The sequence below is a fragment of the Rana temporaria genome, chromosome 2, assembly GCF_905171775.1.
Source record: "Rana temporaria chromosome 2, aRanTem1.1, whole genome shotgun sequence".
In the NCBI taxonomy this organism is placed as follows: Eukaryota; Metazoa; Chordata; class Amphibia; order Anura; family Ranidae; genus Rana; species Rana temporaria.
In genome coordinates, this window is record NC_053490.1 from 461,242,830 (window position 1) to 461,259,672 (window position 16,843).

The 16,843-nt window shown below is 43.5% G+C and overlaps 1 protein-coding gene across 18 annotated transcripts in view; it reads right to left on the reverse strand.

The window, feature by feature from the left end:
• NCOR1 (nuclear receptor corepressor 1) overlaps window positions 1-16,843 on the reverse strand; it is a 195,733-nt gene that overhangs the window by 62,642 nt on the left and 116,248 nt on the right. For 15 of the 18 annotated variants that reach the window (XM_040338609.1, XM_040338607.1, XM_040338605.1 and 12 more), the window contains one exon: window positions 6,741-6,803. The exons of the other annotated variants lie outside the window; for them this stretch is intronic. In XM_040338609.1, the coding sequence (XP_040194543.1) occupies window positions 6,741-6,803 (63 nt within the window). The remainder of the gene's footprint in view (window positions 1-6,740; window positions 6,804-16,843) is intronic. 18 annotated transcript variants of the gene reach the window in all.

A 16,843-nucleotide genomic window follows, 5' to 3' on the forward strand; every position in this document is an offset into this window, starting at 1 on the left:
GATAGGGCTGAGATCCGACAGTGTCACACTGTGTTACACTGTCGGATCTTTTTTTTGATTTAAAAATGGCGCCGGGGGCGTTCCCGCTGATTTACACTGAATAATATGTAAATCAGCGAGATACGCGAAATTCACGAACGTACGCGGACCCGACGCTGTGTTCTTACGTCGTTTCCGTAGCGGTTTTCCGTCGTATACTTACCCTTTCTAAAAGCAGGGGTAAGTATTGTTAAGTATGGCCGTCGTTCCCGCGTCGATTTTGAATTTTCCTACGTCGTTTGCGTACGCCGATTCACGAACACGCGCGTCGCAAGTCCCGCTCACGTCGCAACCACTGACGTCCTATTGACGTCAGTGGGAGCAATGCACGCCGGGAAATTCCCCGGACGACGCATGCGTATTTAAATCGGCGCGGGAGCGCGCCTGATTTAAATATGACACTCCCTTAGCCGCGGAATTTGAATTCCGCTGGGGGAGTTAGGATCCGCCGTCGCAAGTTTGGAGGTAAGTGTGTTGTGAATTTGACACTTTCCTCACAAACTTGCGAGGGCGGATCTTAATTCACATAGGTTACACGGATCTAAAGATCCGCTAACCTTTGTGAATCTGGCCCGAAGATTTTTTTTATGCACTACCAAGAGCTATTGCACTGGACATCGCTGCCATTCTATGTTGGTAAAAGCAATCCCCTGAGCTATGTTGTCATTGAGGAGACAAGGCTTCTGAATGTTACACAGGCTGTCAGTTCTCTTTCCTTCCTGTTCGGCTCACCTGAAATGAACTGGAACCATGTCAAGCACTACAAGAAATCTCCACTGCTCCGATAATCACACTGTGTGGCTGCATTAGCAGAGGATTATTAGAGTCATTCCAGGTAAAGACTTTTTACCTTCTCTATGGAGGTCAGAGCTGCTTACTGCGGTAATTTTACCCACGCAAGAATTTTCACCCCAAAAAAAGTCAAATTACCAATTGGACTAAAATGTTTAAAATTCTAGTCACAACTTTCTAAAGCAGAACAGATGGATATCACTAGTGCCAATGATATTACACATTTCAAGCTGTGGTATACTCAAAGTCCTTTCAGTACACTTTAGTCATAATGAAAGCCATACAGTTAAGATGCTCCTTATCACATTCGTAGTTGTGTTAAAGTCGCAGGTCATATTTGACCCAGGTGTCCCAAAAAATAGAATAAAAAAAAGCCTTAAAAAGCAAAACTTTAGAAATATGTGAGATTCCACTGCTGATTGATATTTTTAGGATGCAAATGGGGGGACCGTTATTCTTATCCCTCCTTCATTACTTTGAAAGTCACTGTTCGGTTTCCTGACACTCTGCTTGCTGGTCAGGGGACTCAGTGGAGCAGCAAAAGAGAAAGATGACAGTCACACAGCTTACACCATCCACATGACACTGCAATGGCAGCTCCGATAGATACAAACTGACAGTTTCACATCAAAATCCTTACACAGTACAGACAAGCATGCACACACAGACATGCATGTTCACATTTTTCATTATAAACATTTACTGATCATAAAGTGCTGGCAGCAAATAAAGATGAGCAAATGTATTTGCACAATAATGGCTATTCAATAAATAACTGAATTGGTTAAATAGGTTTACTTGATTAAAGATAAAGTTAACAATATTCATGAATCAAGATTGGATAGATCAACTGTGATCCAGACTAACTTGCTCATCTCCAGAAGGTAGAACTTTACATAAAAACACAAAAAACATTTGTGAACAAAACATGCATGCTGGCAACGATAGCCTATGTATTTTTCTCCCAAAAAAAAATTGGGAACTGTCCAGCACTGAATACATGTACATAAGCAAGCTCTGAACTATCAAAATTCTAAGCAAAATGGAAGCTAGAATCCTATAGCCAACATGCTTTTTTATACCACTCTTAAAATGAATATGGTTAGAAAATTTATTACGATAAAAGTTTTTTTTGGATTATGGAAAATTTGCCCCACACGTTCTTTTTTTGTCCCAGTGCACACAGATGTGCATTTTTAGTCAGGAGTAAGACCAAATTAACTTATAAAGGATGTTGGAAGTTAAAACTTGAAAGCACAACTTCAAATAAAAACACCCCTGGAATTGCAGTATGGCAGCCAATATTTGTGGAACATGCAATCAAAAGCCTAAAGCCTCATACACACATACAGGATTCCCGGTGGTAAAAAGTCTGCCGGCAAACCCGAGGGGAAAACCTGGGAACCTGCTCGGTAACTTTTTCCCCCCTACACACGACCAGGTTTCCCAACAGGAAGGCTGCCATGAGAGCTTTGGTCGGGAATCCCGGCCGTGTGTATGCTCCATTGCAGTGTTTCCCACAGGAAAACTGCCAAGATAAAAACCGCTGGTTCGAAAAACTGCGATGGACCATACACACGGCCGGTTTTCACAGTCAAAAGCTCTCATGGCAGTTTTCCCGACGGGAAAACCGGTCGTGTGTACGAGGCTTACGGTAATCGGGGGGGAAAAGGGAATTAGAGACTGGATCCTGTTATAAACGTGCTTCAGAAGTATACAGAATGCCTCCCACACCTTTTTCCATAGGTCTAAACATAGTCTACAGAAGCGATTGTTCATGTTTTACAGGAGTGTCAGTGTGAAGTCTGAGGGAAGATGGCTCAGGCAGTTAGATGGTGCTTGGATGTTCAACAGTTCTGCAATGTTGGTTTCCACCTTTTAATACTCTGGCCAGGCTATGGACATGTATATCCTTTACACATATGCTTAACAAGCAGTAAACAAACTAAAAAACAAAAAAAACTCTCACTAATCTACTGATCTATGTAGCTGCAAGTACTGTGAAGCAATATATCCCTAAAATTCACATAAAAAATCACATCTTGTTGTAATTATTATTTACTGCTTATTAAGAATAAGAACATGTAAATATTTAAATGTTGACATCCTAGCCACAGCTCTAATTTACAGCTAGTGTTAGACATGAGACGGCAGATGCAAGAAAACTATTACAATAATTGTGTAGATCACTTTGCCAAAATCACACACATGCATGTCTATGTATTTTGTAGACACTACTGGAAGAAAGCCCATAAAAATACAATGGCCTCCTAAATCATCAGCAGTCGACGGGGACAAATATCTCATATCCATGCATAACCTAAAGGTTGGCCTGTACAGGATTTAACAGAGGTCACCCTCCATTTCTAACACCTGCTAAAAGCTAGAACTATTTACCCGTATTGACCACCAATATTGTGAATCTCCAAACAAATGATCGCAAAATGGCTTAAACTGGCTCTCCATCGAATAGGAAAGCCCCCTCTAACATGTTTCAACTGTGTAGGGCTTAATCGTAGAGGCTATAGTGACATCTACAATTAAGCCCTACTTCACTGAAACGTTAAGAGGGGCTTTCCTGATGGATGGAAAGACAGATAAAGCCATTTTGTGACTCACTATATTGGTGTGGTTGAGAAGGCTGCCGCTCCAGGTGAGCACACCTAGGGTAATCACTGTCCACTCAAGAACCAAACGGGTGCCGGCAATGCACAGGGTATGCAAAGGAAGGAATATATGGACAGCCGCACTCCAAAGTCTTAAAAAAGACGTGCCCTTTATTGGTAAAGGAAAACATGCACTACAAGAATCAGCACACGGTGGGGGAAACAGCTGACGCGTTTCGCATTGAGCTTCAATGCGAAGTCAGCTATGACTAAGCATTGAAGCTCAATGCGAAATGCGTCAGATGTTTTCCCCACTGTGTGCCGATTCTTGTAGTGCATTTTTTCCTTTACCAATAAAGGGCACGTCTTTAAGACTTTGGAGTGCGGCTGTCCATATATTCCTTCCTTTGCATATTGGTGTGGTTCTGGCAAACATTTGTGGCTGTATGGTTGAGCTTGACATGTCCTTATCAGTGACACAACGGCAGTGTTTGAACAGGCCGGCACATTTGACAGGAGCATGCAAGTGGTGCTGCTTTTCATCTGGTTCATATCTTCCAAAGACTCTTACACCCAGGGTAATAATACTGCACAGAATCAAATAAATGAGCACACATACTCTGTGTAGCAGACTGCACCGTCTGGTTACATTTAACATTACAATATGGTTCAATTGGCTACCCTTCCAGCAGGACCCATCAGGGAAAGTTCTCAATGCAAGAAAGAATACAAGCCCAAATCTATTAAAGCAGAATGCCCTTTTGCGCCCAGCGTATACATATTTAAGCAGAACTGGAGTCTGAAGAGGTCATACTATTTGGGAATGGATACAAATAGAATATATATATATATATATATATATATATATATATATATATATATATATATATATATATATATATATATATATATATATATATATATATATATATATATATATATATATATATAGTGATGAAAATAAGTATTTGAACACCCTGCTATTTTGCAAGTTCTCCCACTTGGAAATCATGGAGGGGTCTGAAATTGTTATCGTAGGTGCATGTCCACTGTGAGAGACATAATCAAAAAAAAAATCCAGAAATCACAATGTATGATTTTTTTAACTATTTATTTGTATGATACAGCTGCAAATAAGTATTTGAACACCTGAGAAAATCAATGTTAATATTTGGTACAGTAGCATTTGTTTGCAATTACAGAGGTCAAACGTTTCTTGTAGTTTTTCACCAGGTTTGCACACACTGGAGGAGGGATTTTGGCCCACTCCTCCACACAGATCTTCTCTAGATCAGTCAGGTTTCTGGGCTGTCGCTGAGAAACACGGAGTTTGAGCTCCCTCCAAAGATTCTCTATTGGGTTTAGGTCTGGAGACTGGCTAGGCCACGCCAGAACCTTGATATGCTTCTTACAGAGCCATTCCTTGGTTATCCTGGCTGTGTGCTTCGGGTCATTGTCATGTTGGAAGACCCAGCCTCGACCCATCTTCAAAGCTCTAACTGAGGGAAGGAGGTTGTTGCCCAAAATCTTGCAATACATGGCCCCGGTCATCCTCTCCTTAATACAGTGCAGTCGCCCTGTCCCATGTGCAGAAAAACACCCCCAAAGCATGATGCTACCACCCCCATGCTTCACAGTAGGGATGGTGTTCTTGGGATGGTACTCATCATTCTTCTTCCTCCAAACACGGTTAGTGGAATTATGACCAAAAAGTTCTATTTTGGTCTCATCTGACCACATGACTTTCTCCCATGACTCCTCTGGATCATCCAAATGGTCATTGGCAAACTTAAGACGGGCCTTGACATGTGCTGGTTTAAGCAGGGGAACCTTCCGTGCCATGCATGATTTCAAACCATGACGTCTTAGTGTATTACCAACAGTAACCTTGGAAACGGTGGTCCCAGCTCTTTTCAGGTCATTGACCAGCTCCTCCCGTGTAGTCCTGGGCTGATTTCTCACCTTTCTTAGGATCATTGAGACCCCACGAGGTGAGATTTTGCATGGAGCCCCAGTCCGAGGGAGATTGACAGTCATGTTTAGCTTCTTCCATTTTCTAATGATTGCTCCAACAGTGGACCTTTTTTCACCAAGCTGCTTGGCAATTTCCCCGTAGCCCTTTCCAGCCTTGTGGAGGTGTACAATTTTGTCTCTAGTGTCTTTGGACAGCTCTTTGGTCTTGGCCATGTTAGTAGTTGGATTCTTACTGATTGTATGGGGTGGACAGGTGTCTTTATGCAGCTAATGACCTCAAACAGGTACATCTAATTTAGGATAATAAACGGAGTGGAGGTGGACATTTTAAAGGCAGACTAACAGGTCTTTGAGGGTCAGAATTCTAGCTGATAGACAGGTGTTCAAATACTTATTTGCAGCTGTATCATACAAATAAATAGTTAAAAAATCATAAATTGTGATTTCTGGATTTTTTTTTTTGATTATGTCTCTCACAGTGGACATGCACCTACGATGACAATTTCAGACCCCTCCATGATTTCCAAGTGGGAGAACTTGCAAAATAGCAGGGTGTTCAAATACTTATTTTCCTCACTGTATATATATATATATATTATATATAAACAAACACACGTTTGGCAAGATGAAAACCCTTTCCCCTAGCAAGGCAAAAAGGGCTGCACCATCAAAAGGTAATATGTAGAAGGTGTCCCATTTCCCTATGTGGGGATGAAATTTTCCATTACCCTAGGAGAAGAACTTTAAAAATATGAATAATGCAGTTATAGTCTCCGATGCATGCGAGACAGTAAATGTTCAACAGGTTTTTTATAATCAGATTGTTCACAAAGGATTCTAGCTTCTGTTTAAACAGAGATCATTACAGAAAATATTTAGGACCGCACAAATACTTATTTTAAACAGCCTAAGACATAGATCTGGCTATATCTATTAAGAAAGAAGTGCTAAGCATTAAACTCCTGCATATCTTGGGGTTCTGCACTTTAATAAAATAAGAAAAAAAGCACAGTAAGTGTATATAAGAAGGAGTACAGTGCCCCAATGCAGCCAAGCACAGCAGTCAACACTATATGTGGCCATGTGACCTGCAATTAACCAATGACTGTCTTCCCCGTCATCCCCACATTTTGTAGCTTTGAAGAATTGGGCCTGTGACTTTTTCAGCGGACGCACAGCCACTTATAGTTTCACATACATTGCAACCATTCCTAACAGCAAATAAAATGCCACAACTACAATACTGAACACCACACACAAAAAAAAAAAAAATCAGCTACATTAGCAGCATCTACGTCTTACCACGGAAACCAAACTTGAAATCTTTACCTTTTTTAGCAACTTCCATTTCTTCTTCAGTCCAGCGTGAGGTCTCCACAGTCTCTGCAGAAGCTGAAAGCACAACACAGCAAATCCCATCAAAAAGAAAGACCTGGATTTGCATTACGAGCTCCAATCCTACAAAGCCCACACTCAGTGATCCATTTATGTGCAGGCTTCCTTCGTAAAAGCCATTCGAGGGGAAGGCTGCCTGTGATGCTACGAGGCAGTCACATCTGATGACAAGAAGGATAGTGACAAGCCAAAAGAACCTGAGCGTTACAGTCACGGATGAACTGAAACTATGAAAAAAATAAAAATAAAAATCCATGCAGAATTAAAATACTGCACAATGGGAGCAATGGACTACAACACCAAACCATGAATGCATGGATGATTCCTGCCACCAGGAACATAATGTGGACGTATTCACCAATATTCCATGAGAGCTAACCACATAATCCATGGAGGGTAACCTAAAATACAAGGTGTCTAAAATAAGAAAGTCACAAATGTCTAAAACCAGTTTGAGTTCTTAGGACTCGGGAAAACCAAACGCACCATATATACTCGAGTATAAGCCGACCCGAATATAAGCCGAAGCACCTAATCTTGCCACAAAAAAATGGAAAAACGTATTGAGTCGAGTAGAAGCCTAGGGTGTACATATGCATGTCTCACTGTGCCCATGACTAGACTGACGTTTAACATGGGAATCTATGGAAGGGGTGCCCAGCTTTGAAAAATGGGTGCTCCCCGGTCGTAGGTCCCCCAGACAACAAACTCTGCACACTTGTAGAGGAGAACTGGGGCTATATGTGTGCCAAGTTTGGGGTCTAGGGGACCGGTACCGGGTCCCCAAAGTCCGGGAGATCAGGCACAAAAAGGCGACTCTAAAATAAGCCAAGAGGGGCATTTTCAGCACAAAAAATGTGCTGAAAAACTTGGCTTATACTCGAGTATATACAGTATATTAAAATCAAGTACATAACCATCATTATTAGGCACATCCCTGTAACCCCAATAGGGACTTTTTCCAGTGTTTGACAACTGTCAAGTTAGGATAGAGTGTGGAAGATAGAACCTCCGACAGATTTTAACTGCCATCGGTGTCCCTATTGGAGTTATGAACTTTACTTCCTGTCAAAACAGGAAGTACTGGGAATTCTCACAGACAAAACGCATATTCAGCATAGCAGGGGAACGGTTCGAATTTCTTACAAGTGTAGTGTCCATCAATCTTAAAATAATTTAAAGATGTGATTTCAGAAAAAATAAATAAACGTTTTCCTTATAGAAGAGTGAGGGGAGTCCATCAGTTTTAATACAGAGAATACAATAGTGGAGAACAAGTATTCACGACAGCACCTTTCCCAATAATTGGATTTGCAAATTGAAACTCTAATTAAGGTTAACATTTCAAGAAGTGTTATCATGGATTGCAGGCAAAAAGAAAAGTACTCTACTTGAAACTATTTAAAGCAGAACTAAAAGTTTTTTTTTTTGTGTGTGTAATGTGCTCCACTAGCAGCTCAGCGTTGCTGGGATAGGGACAGAACAAAATGGCACATTGCATTCTAACATAATGGTGGTCCTTAAAGGTGAACTTTACCTTTAAAAACGGCAAGTAAAAATGGTGGCTGTATGCACACTTGCAAAACGATGTTTCGTGTGGCTTTTTCGGAAGGATACTCAGCTGCTGTGTAGACATAGCAGTAGGACCCGATTCTCCCTGACTCTATAGGCTGCACAGAGATCGTAGGCTTTCCATCTCAACCTCTTAATGTTATTAAAGTGTTACTAAACCCACACCAGTAAAATCACATTGCATATGCAGTAAAGCATGCTAGTTATACTCACTGTGGGACCTAGCATTGTGTAAAAAGACTTTTTGATCCTGCCTTCCCTGTTCCTCCCCTTCTTCCACAGTCCCCAAACCATAACTGGATAGAACAGAGGCTGGGGGGGACAAGCTGCACATGCCCAGTTTGGTGTGTACTGCGAAAGTTTTTTTTTCTGGGGAGAGAGCATGTGATCAGCACAGGGCCAATCAGCACTGTCCAGACAGCAGGTCAGGGGTCCTGCAGCCTGATAGAGCAAGCAGAATGAAAACTCCTCCTACAAGCTCTAACCAGACACTGATAGAATAAAAAAAAAAAAAGGGGCATTTAGCAGTTTATATGTACTAAAACGATTGGATTTCCATGTTCTATGTACTGTGGGAGATTAGATAGAGTGAATGCAGGCTCCTGGGTTTAGTAACACTTTAAGCGCCAAAATGCGTATAAGGGCAACACATATAACTGCGTAGAACAATGTAGCACAACCTAGTTCTACCCTCGCATTTGATTGACATCACAGCATTTAAAATTCATAAATGGCTGACAGGGATTAAGGAACACTAGGGTGAGGATAGGCTGCCCTATAACATGTCTGGTCCTGGCAAAAAATAAACAGTTCCTACAGGGAGAGAGAGAGAATGATTACATCACTTTTCTCAGATACCTCACACTAATTTGAGGAACAGACTCTGCAAGATGGCATATGAATATGAAATATGTAGAATGCAAAAAAGGTAACAGATTAGCTAGTATGCAAGTTTTAACTTACAATTTTAGAGCTTGCAAAAAAAATATTTTTTATTTTGTACTAATCATGAAAAAAATTTTTTTTTTTGGAGCCCACTGATGGACACAGAAAGTATTAACATTTGAGTTAAAATATACCCTACAGAAGAACTGGACACAAACAAAAAACTGTAGGCCAGCCCAGGATATAACCACTTATACTAGCAGCAGTACCAAGCGCATGATCATAAACAGAGACCTATACCCCTCAATGGGAAAGACTTTACAGAAGTACAAACATCCTAATTTTTTCCTTGTTCACTTAGGGACACAGGTAGTCTTAAACCTTAAGAAATGGAGACTGCTTGCAGCTTAAAGAGATGCCTAAAGGCTTGTGTGCCCAAAGCTGGAATCATATGGAGGCAGAAACATCCAACTTGAAGAACCGGGAGAAAGTCTGAGCAAAAGACCAGATGGCAGCCTTGCAACAGTGGTAAGATCCCTTTATATGGTTTTGTCAAGTCAGACATGGTTTAACAAAAGTTAAGTTGTGTCCAAAAGAGGGTGGAGTGCGGGACACACCAGAGAAAACAGTTCTGTCACTTGGGCCCTAAAAGCAGGCGCATCCTCTACCTATATGGTACACATCTTAAGGAAAGACATGGTTGGCTCTACAGTGGGAAATTATCACTTCTGGACAAACCAGATACAAGACCAACAATCTTCGTACAAAAAAAAAAAAACATGTGCAAAGGCAAAATCTTTGCTGCCCTTTTTGACCCCAGGCTGGAAAAAGTCCAGGTAAAAGCAAGAGGCTGATCCCTCTTAATTCAGGGGGTGCACACTGCATCAATAAGTGCCAAAATTGGCTCCATCAACGTGAGTAATATCAGACGACGGCAGCAACTCGGGGGTTAGCTCATCGAACGAAGACTTGAGTGATTTAAAATCAAAACATAGCCCTTGCAGCCAGTAGCTCAGGAACTGCTAAGGCGGCTGGGAAAAATCAAAGATAGAATCTGCCACAGAAGGCAAAGATGCAAGGTTGGATCCTATGCGATTGGAGCAATGAAGTGTGAAATTTGGGTCATAAAGTCTTGCACATGACCCAAAAAGGACGACTCCGTGAATGTGCTAGAATGATCAATGGTCTCCAAATGTGGTCAGGGGGCCAGATGCGGCCCTTGGTTGCTTTTATCTGGCCCTTGAGGCACCATTTTATTCACGGATACCAACAATGGTGCATAATCCCCCCACCCTTACTGACTCCCAATGACACCAATGATAGTGGAAAATTACAATGCCCTGACATCAGGACCTTTTCTACTCCAATTGGCCATAGTCCGGCCCTCCAAAAGTTTTAAGGACAGTAAATTGGCCCTTTGTTTAGAAAGTTTGAAGACCCCTGTGCTAGATTGACAGCAAGACATCAATGGGTGCTCTAGAAGCAGTACGTGAGGTGATGTGAGGTGATGTGAGGTGAGGTGAGGTGAGGTGATTTTTGTGGCACTGGCATTCTTCAAACAAGTGTGAACACTTTATATGGGATACATTTTGTTTTAGGTCTAGTGATTAATTAATTTCAAACAAAAAGGCATAAAGTACCACATTTATTGCCATGAGCTTCATGTAATCAACACAAAAAAAATACAAATAAAACCGCTAATGTTCATTAGCCTAAAGAAATTCCTCAAAAGCCCCAAAACTAAACATTCTGTGCACAAGTAACCAAGTAAATAGAGTTGAATCATGCAATCAAAGAGAAAGTCAAACAAATGGATACATGCAATTACTACAGAGACGTCCAAACTAAAATATGCTAAATCCAACATGTAAGAGAATATTATAAAGACAAACATGCCATGTAGTAACACAACGGACGTAATCTTAAATGTTATATGTTGTAGTAGTTAATTCAAAAAGAAAAAAAAAAGGAGGTATCACGGACCATCTAGGCTTTGAAGAAGGGGGTACGCCCCAGAAACGCGTCAGCCATTTAGATGTCTGAAGTTCTACTGGCAGGTGCCATGAGGTCCAGTCCAGCTGTCTGAAAAGCACTTACTTATAATTCCCTTGTGGGTAGGACCATTGCTTTTTATTCTGTTTTTAATTACAATTTTAAGTGGTAATGCACAAGGTCGGTGCACCCTCCTTTTCTTTTCTTTTTGTTTTAGCTTTATGAACACCCTTTGTTCTGTGGAGGGCTGCAAGACTTCAGACTTTGCCGTTAGACTATACTGCTGTACCCGGTTTGGCGAAACACCAGAGCGCAGGAGGTTTTGTTGCGTTTTTGCAGTAGTTAATTCTGCATATACTGAAAAAAAAAAACTACAGTACCTCATGGGAAAAAAAAAAAAAATGGAAATTGCTGTTTACAACTATGAACTTGATGAATTTGATGGAAATCCTCTTATGTTTTGTATGTACGTACCTTGGCTTCAGAGCACTGACTCAATCCCCACTATTTAAATGCGATCAATGCATTTAAAGGATCGGTGATCTCCCCCCACTTCACCTCTGATGGCCAGAAAGTTAACACTCACATAATACTCTTAAAAAGCCACGTCGGGTATAGCAAAGCAGATAATCTGGATACTACTGACTAAGTAGAATGACTAGTCTACTTTCCCACAAGACTAAGGCACAATTAATATCCAAGTGTTTTGGTGTGGCTGTGACATTTTCAAACATTATGAGGGCCTTCAGTAAAGCAAAGTATAGCAAAAGGATGCTTATTCTCGAATGGGCAAGTTGATCATACAAACAATGTTAAAGATCTGTTTTTAGATGGCAGAATATGCAAGGGAGAAGCCTGAAGTGTATGAGGGCTTGCAGTATGTGCAGGAGAGAAATCCCAGAGGGTACGAAGATGGACAATATGTGCAGGAGAAGAGCACCCATGGGTAGGAGTAGTAATTGGAATTCTTAGAGACTCGTACACATAGGAAGAGTTAAATGGACGCGTCTTTTTTTTCAACCTTATCAACCATGTAACAATGTGTGCAAATGAGGTGAGAATGAGGACATTGGAGCAGGCAATATGTGCAGGATAGAAAGCCAGATGGTATAAGGTCAGGCAGCATGTGCAGGAGAGAGGGTGGCAAGATGGTGGACTATGTATGCACAAAGTGTAGACAGGACACAAGGTTACATGTCTGCCATGGGTAACAAAAAGTTACATGCAATTACCTGTCCATCTGTGCTTAGTAAGCAAAATATGTATGCTTCAAAATCAAATATAAACTTGCTTTTGTTTTACAAAATACACATTAAAGAGTAACTCCACTTTTGTTGAGCAAACACACAACTATTCCATTCTGGGTGATCCATGTACATTGCAGTGATTTTAACAAACTTTGTTGCAGATTCCTACTTTTGTTATTCTGAAGAAATAGCAGTTTCTCTGTGTCCATGTGCAAAGTGAATCTGTACGGGAGTGGTTTTATAATTACCAGCTGCTGCACCTGCAGGGCTCTAATGAGGCAAGTGGAAGGGTCTGTATCCCTTTAGGCTGGGTTCACACGGATACTATACAACAGTCACACGACTTTCATCCTACTTTGACCTGCGACATCAGTCCTACATCGGTCCTACATTCATCAGACTTTAATGAACAAGATACTACTTTGATCCGACTTTGTGCTAGTATGACTTGTCCTTTGACCAATCAAAACAATCCCAGTGTGAGAAATTCCTTTTACTACTGCTGTAATCACCATGTCGGATGTCCCAAGTGGGATGGTTAGGACAAGGATCCTACTTTGATCCGACTTCAATGATATTCAATGGGCTGAAGTAGGACCAAAGTAGTGCAGGGAGCATTTTCAAAGTCGGACAGACTTGTGTTGGACCAGTTAAGATGGCTCCCATAGAGAAACATTGATTTTCACACGTCATGCGACATGAGCTCCCAATGTCGGAGCGTTTGTCGTACCAGTGTGAACCCAGGCTTAAGCCCGGTTTCACACTGATGCGCTGTGAATTTGGTCAGTTTTTTGTCCATTCTGAGGTAAGAATTTGACCACAAATTTCAGAGGTGGGACATTGCTGCAATTAATGTTCTAGCCCAGGGGTCTCCAAACTTTTTACTTCGAGGGCCACATTCTATATTTTACACATATTCGCGGGCCGGAAACATAATTTATAAATAAATCCACAGTAGAAGAAGAATAGAATAGAATTTGACTTACTGCTGACAGCAAGATTGAATGGTGCTCCTCTATTCTTTGCTGGCACCTAAACGCTGGAGCATCATGCAGCGGGGCTAAACTTCCAGCGTGCATGAGGCTTTACATCCGTGTCACCATCATCTGTGTCCCCATCAGTCTCTCCATTCATCTGTGTCCCCATCCAACTGTGTCACCATCATCTGTGTCCCCATCAGTCTCCCCATTCATCTGTGTCCCCATCAGTCTCCCCATCCAACTGTGTCACCATCATCTGTGTCCCCATCAGTCTCCCCATCCATCTGTGTCCCCATCAGTCTCTCCATTCATCTGTGTCCCCATCAGTCTCCCCATCCAACTGTGTCACCATCATCTGTGTCCCCATCAGTCTCCCCATCCATCTGTGTCCCCATCAGTCTCTCCATTCATCTGTGTCCCCATCTGTGTCCCCATTCATCTGTGTCCCCATCAGTCTCCCCATCCAACTGTGTCACCATCATCTGTGTCCCCATCAGTCTTCCCATTCATCTGTGTCCCCATCAGTCTCCCCATCCAACTGTGTCACCATAATCTGTGTCCCCATCAGTCTTCCCATTCATCTGTGTCCCCATCAGTCTCTCCATTCATCTGTGTCCCCATTCATCTGTGTCCCCATCAGTCTCCCCTTCCAACTGTGTCACCATCATCTGTGTCCCCATCAGTCTTCCCATTCATCTGTGTCCCCATCAGTCTCTCCATTCATCTGTGTCCCCATCAGTCTCCCCATCCAACTGTGTCACCATAATCTGTGTCCCCATCAGTCTTCCCATTCATCTGTGTCCCCATCAGTCTCTCCATTCATCTGTGTCCCCATCTGTGTCCCCATTCATCTGTGTCCCCATCAGTCTCCCCATCCAACTGTGTCACCATCATCTGTGTCCCCATCAGTCTCCCCATTCATCTGTGTCCCCATCAGTCTCCCCATTCATCTGTGTCCCCATCAGTCTCCCCATCCAACTGTGTCACCATCATCTGTGTCCCCATTCATCTGTGTCCCCATTCATCTGTGTCCCCATCAGTCTCCCCATCCAACTGTGTCACCATCATATGTGTCCCCATTAGTCTCCCCATTCATTTGTGTCCCCATCAGTCTCCCCATTCATCTGTGTCCCCATCAGTCTCCCCATCCAACTGTGTCACCATCATCTGTGTCCCCATCAGTCTCCCCATTCATCTGTGTCCCCATCAGTCTCCCCATTCATCCGTGTCCCCATCAGTCTCCCCATTCATCTGTGTCCCCATCATTTTCCCCATCCATCTGTGTCCCCCATCCATCAGTTTCCCCATCCATCTGTGTCCCAATCCATCAGTTTCCCCATCCATCTGTGTCCCCATCCACCTGTGTCCCCATCAGTTTCCCCATCCACCTGTGTCCCCATTCATCTGTGTCCCCATCAGTCTTCCCATTCATCTGTGTCCCCATTCATCTGTGTCCCCATCCACCTGTGTCCCCATCAGTTTCCCCATCCACCTGTGTCCCCATTCATCTTTGTCCCCATCAGTCTTCCCATTCATCTGTGTCCCCATCAGTCTTCCCATTCATCTGTGTCCCCATTCATCTGTGTCCCCATTCATCTGTGTCCCCATTCATATGTGTCCCCATCAGTCTTCCCATTCATCTGGGTCCCCATTCATCTGTGTCCCCATTCATCTGTGTCCCCATCATCTGTGTCCCCATCAGTCTTCCCATTCATCTGTGTCCCCATCATCTGTGTCCCCATTCATCTGTGTCCCCATTTATCTGTGTCCCCATTTATCTGTGTCCCCATTTATCTGTGTCCCCATTCATCTGTGTCCCCATTCATCTGTGTCCCCATTCATCTGTGTCCCCATTCATCTGTGTCCCCATCAGTCTCCGCATTCATCTGTGTCCCCATCATCTGTGTCCCCATTCATCTGTGTCCCCATTCATCTGTGTCCCCATCATCTGTGTCCCCATCATCTGTGTCCCCATCATCTGTGTCCCCATCCATCTGTGTCCCCATTCATCTGTGTCCCCATTCATCTGTGTCCCCATTCATCTGTGTCCCCATTCATCTGTGTCCCCATCAGTCTCCGCATTCATCTGTGTCCCCATCATCTGTGTCCCCATCATCTGTGTCCCCATCATCTGTGTCCCCATTCATCTGTGTCCCCATTCATCTGTGTCCCCATCAGTCTTCCCATTCATCTGTGTCCCCATTCATCTGTGTCCCCATTCATCTGTGTCCCCATTCATCTGTGTCCCCATTCATCTGTGTCCCCATTCATCTGTGTCCCCATCATCTGTGTCCCCATCATCTGTGTCCCCATCCATCTGTGTCCCCATCCATCTGTGTCCCCATCATCTGTGTCCCCATCATCTGTGTCCCCATTCATCTGTGTTCCCATCAGTCTCCGCATTCATCTGTTTCCCCATCAGTCTCCCCATCCATCTGTGTCCCCATCATCTGTGTCCCCATCATCTGTGTCCCCATTCATCTGTGTTCCCATCAGTCTCCGCATTCATCTGTTTCCCCATCAGTCTCCCCATTCATCTGTGTCCCCATTCATCTGTGTCCCCATCACTCATCAGGCTATCCCCAAAAATTGGTGTCCCCATTAGAGCCCCCCCATCATTTATCCGAGTCTCCCTGCACATTTGTGTCCCCATCACAGCCCACCCCCGCCTGCATATTTGTGTCACCATTAGAGCCATCAGCCCCCCTCCTCACATGTTTGTGTCCCCATAAAAGCCACCAGCACCCCCACATTTGTGTCCCCATCAAACCCCACAGATATTTGTGTCCCCATCAGAGTCATCACCCCCCCCCCCCCACATTTATGTCCCCATCTGAGTCATCACCGCCCCCATATTTATGTCCCATCAGTCATCAGCCCCCCCCCATTTATGTCCCCATCAGTCATCACCCCCCCCCCCCCCACATGTATGTCCCCATCAGAGTCATCAGCCCCCCCCACATTTGTGTCCCCATCAGAGTCATCAGCCCCCCAACATTTGTGCCCCCATCAGTCTACAACCCCCCCCTCCACGTGTGTCCCCAGCAGAGTCATCAGTCCCCCAAAATTTGTGTCCCCATCAGTCTGAAAAACCCCCTCCACGTGTGTCCCCATCAGAGTCATCAGCCCCCAGATGTTTGTGCCCCATCAGCGCCATTCAACCCACCCCCACACAAGTGTATCAGCCCCCCTCCTTGCATGTGTCCAGCGTGTCTCCACTCTCCGTCACTGGCTGTGCACTGCAGACCTGCTGCATCTCCCGACTCCCGCCCCGCTGGTATTACACACTCGTTACTGGTTAACAGCGAGGCGGGAGGCGGGAGCAGGGAGGCGGCAACAGGTCTGCCCTAAACACCTCATT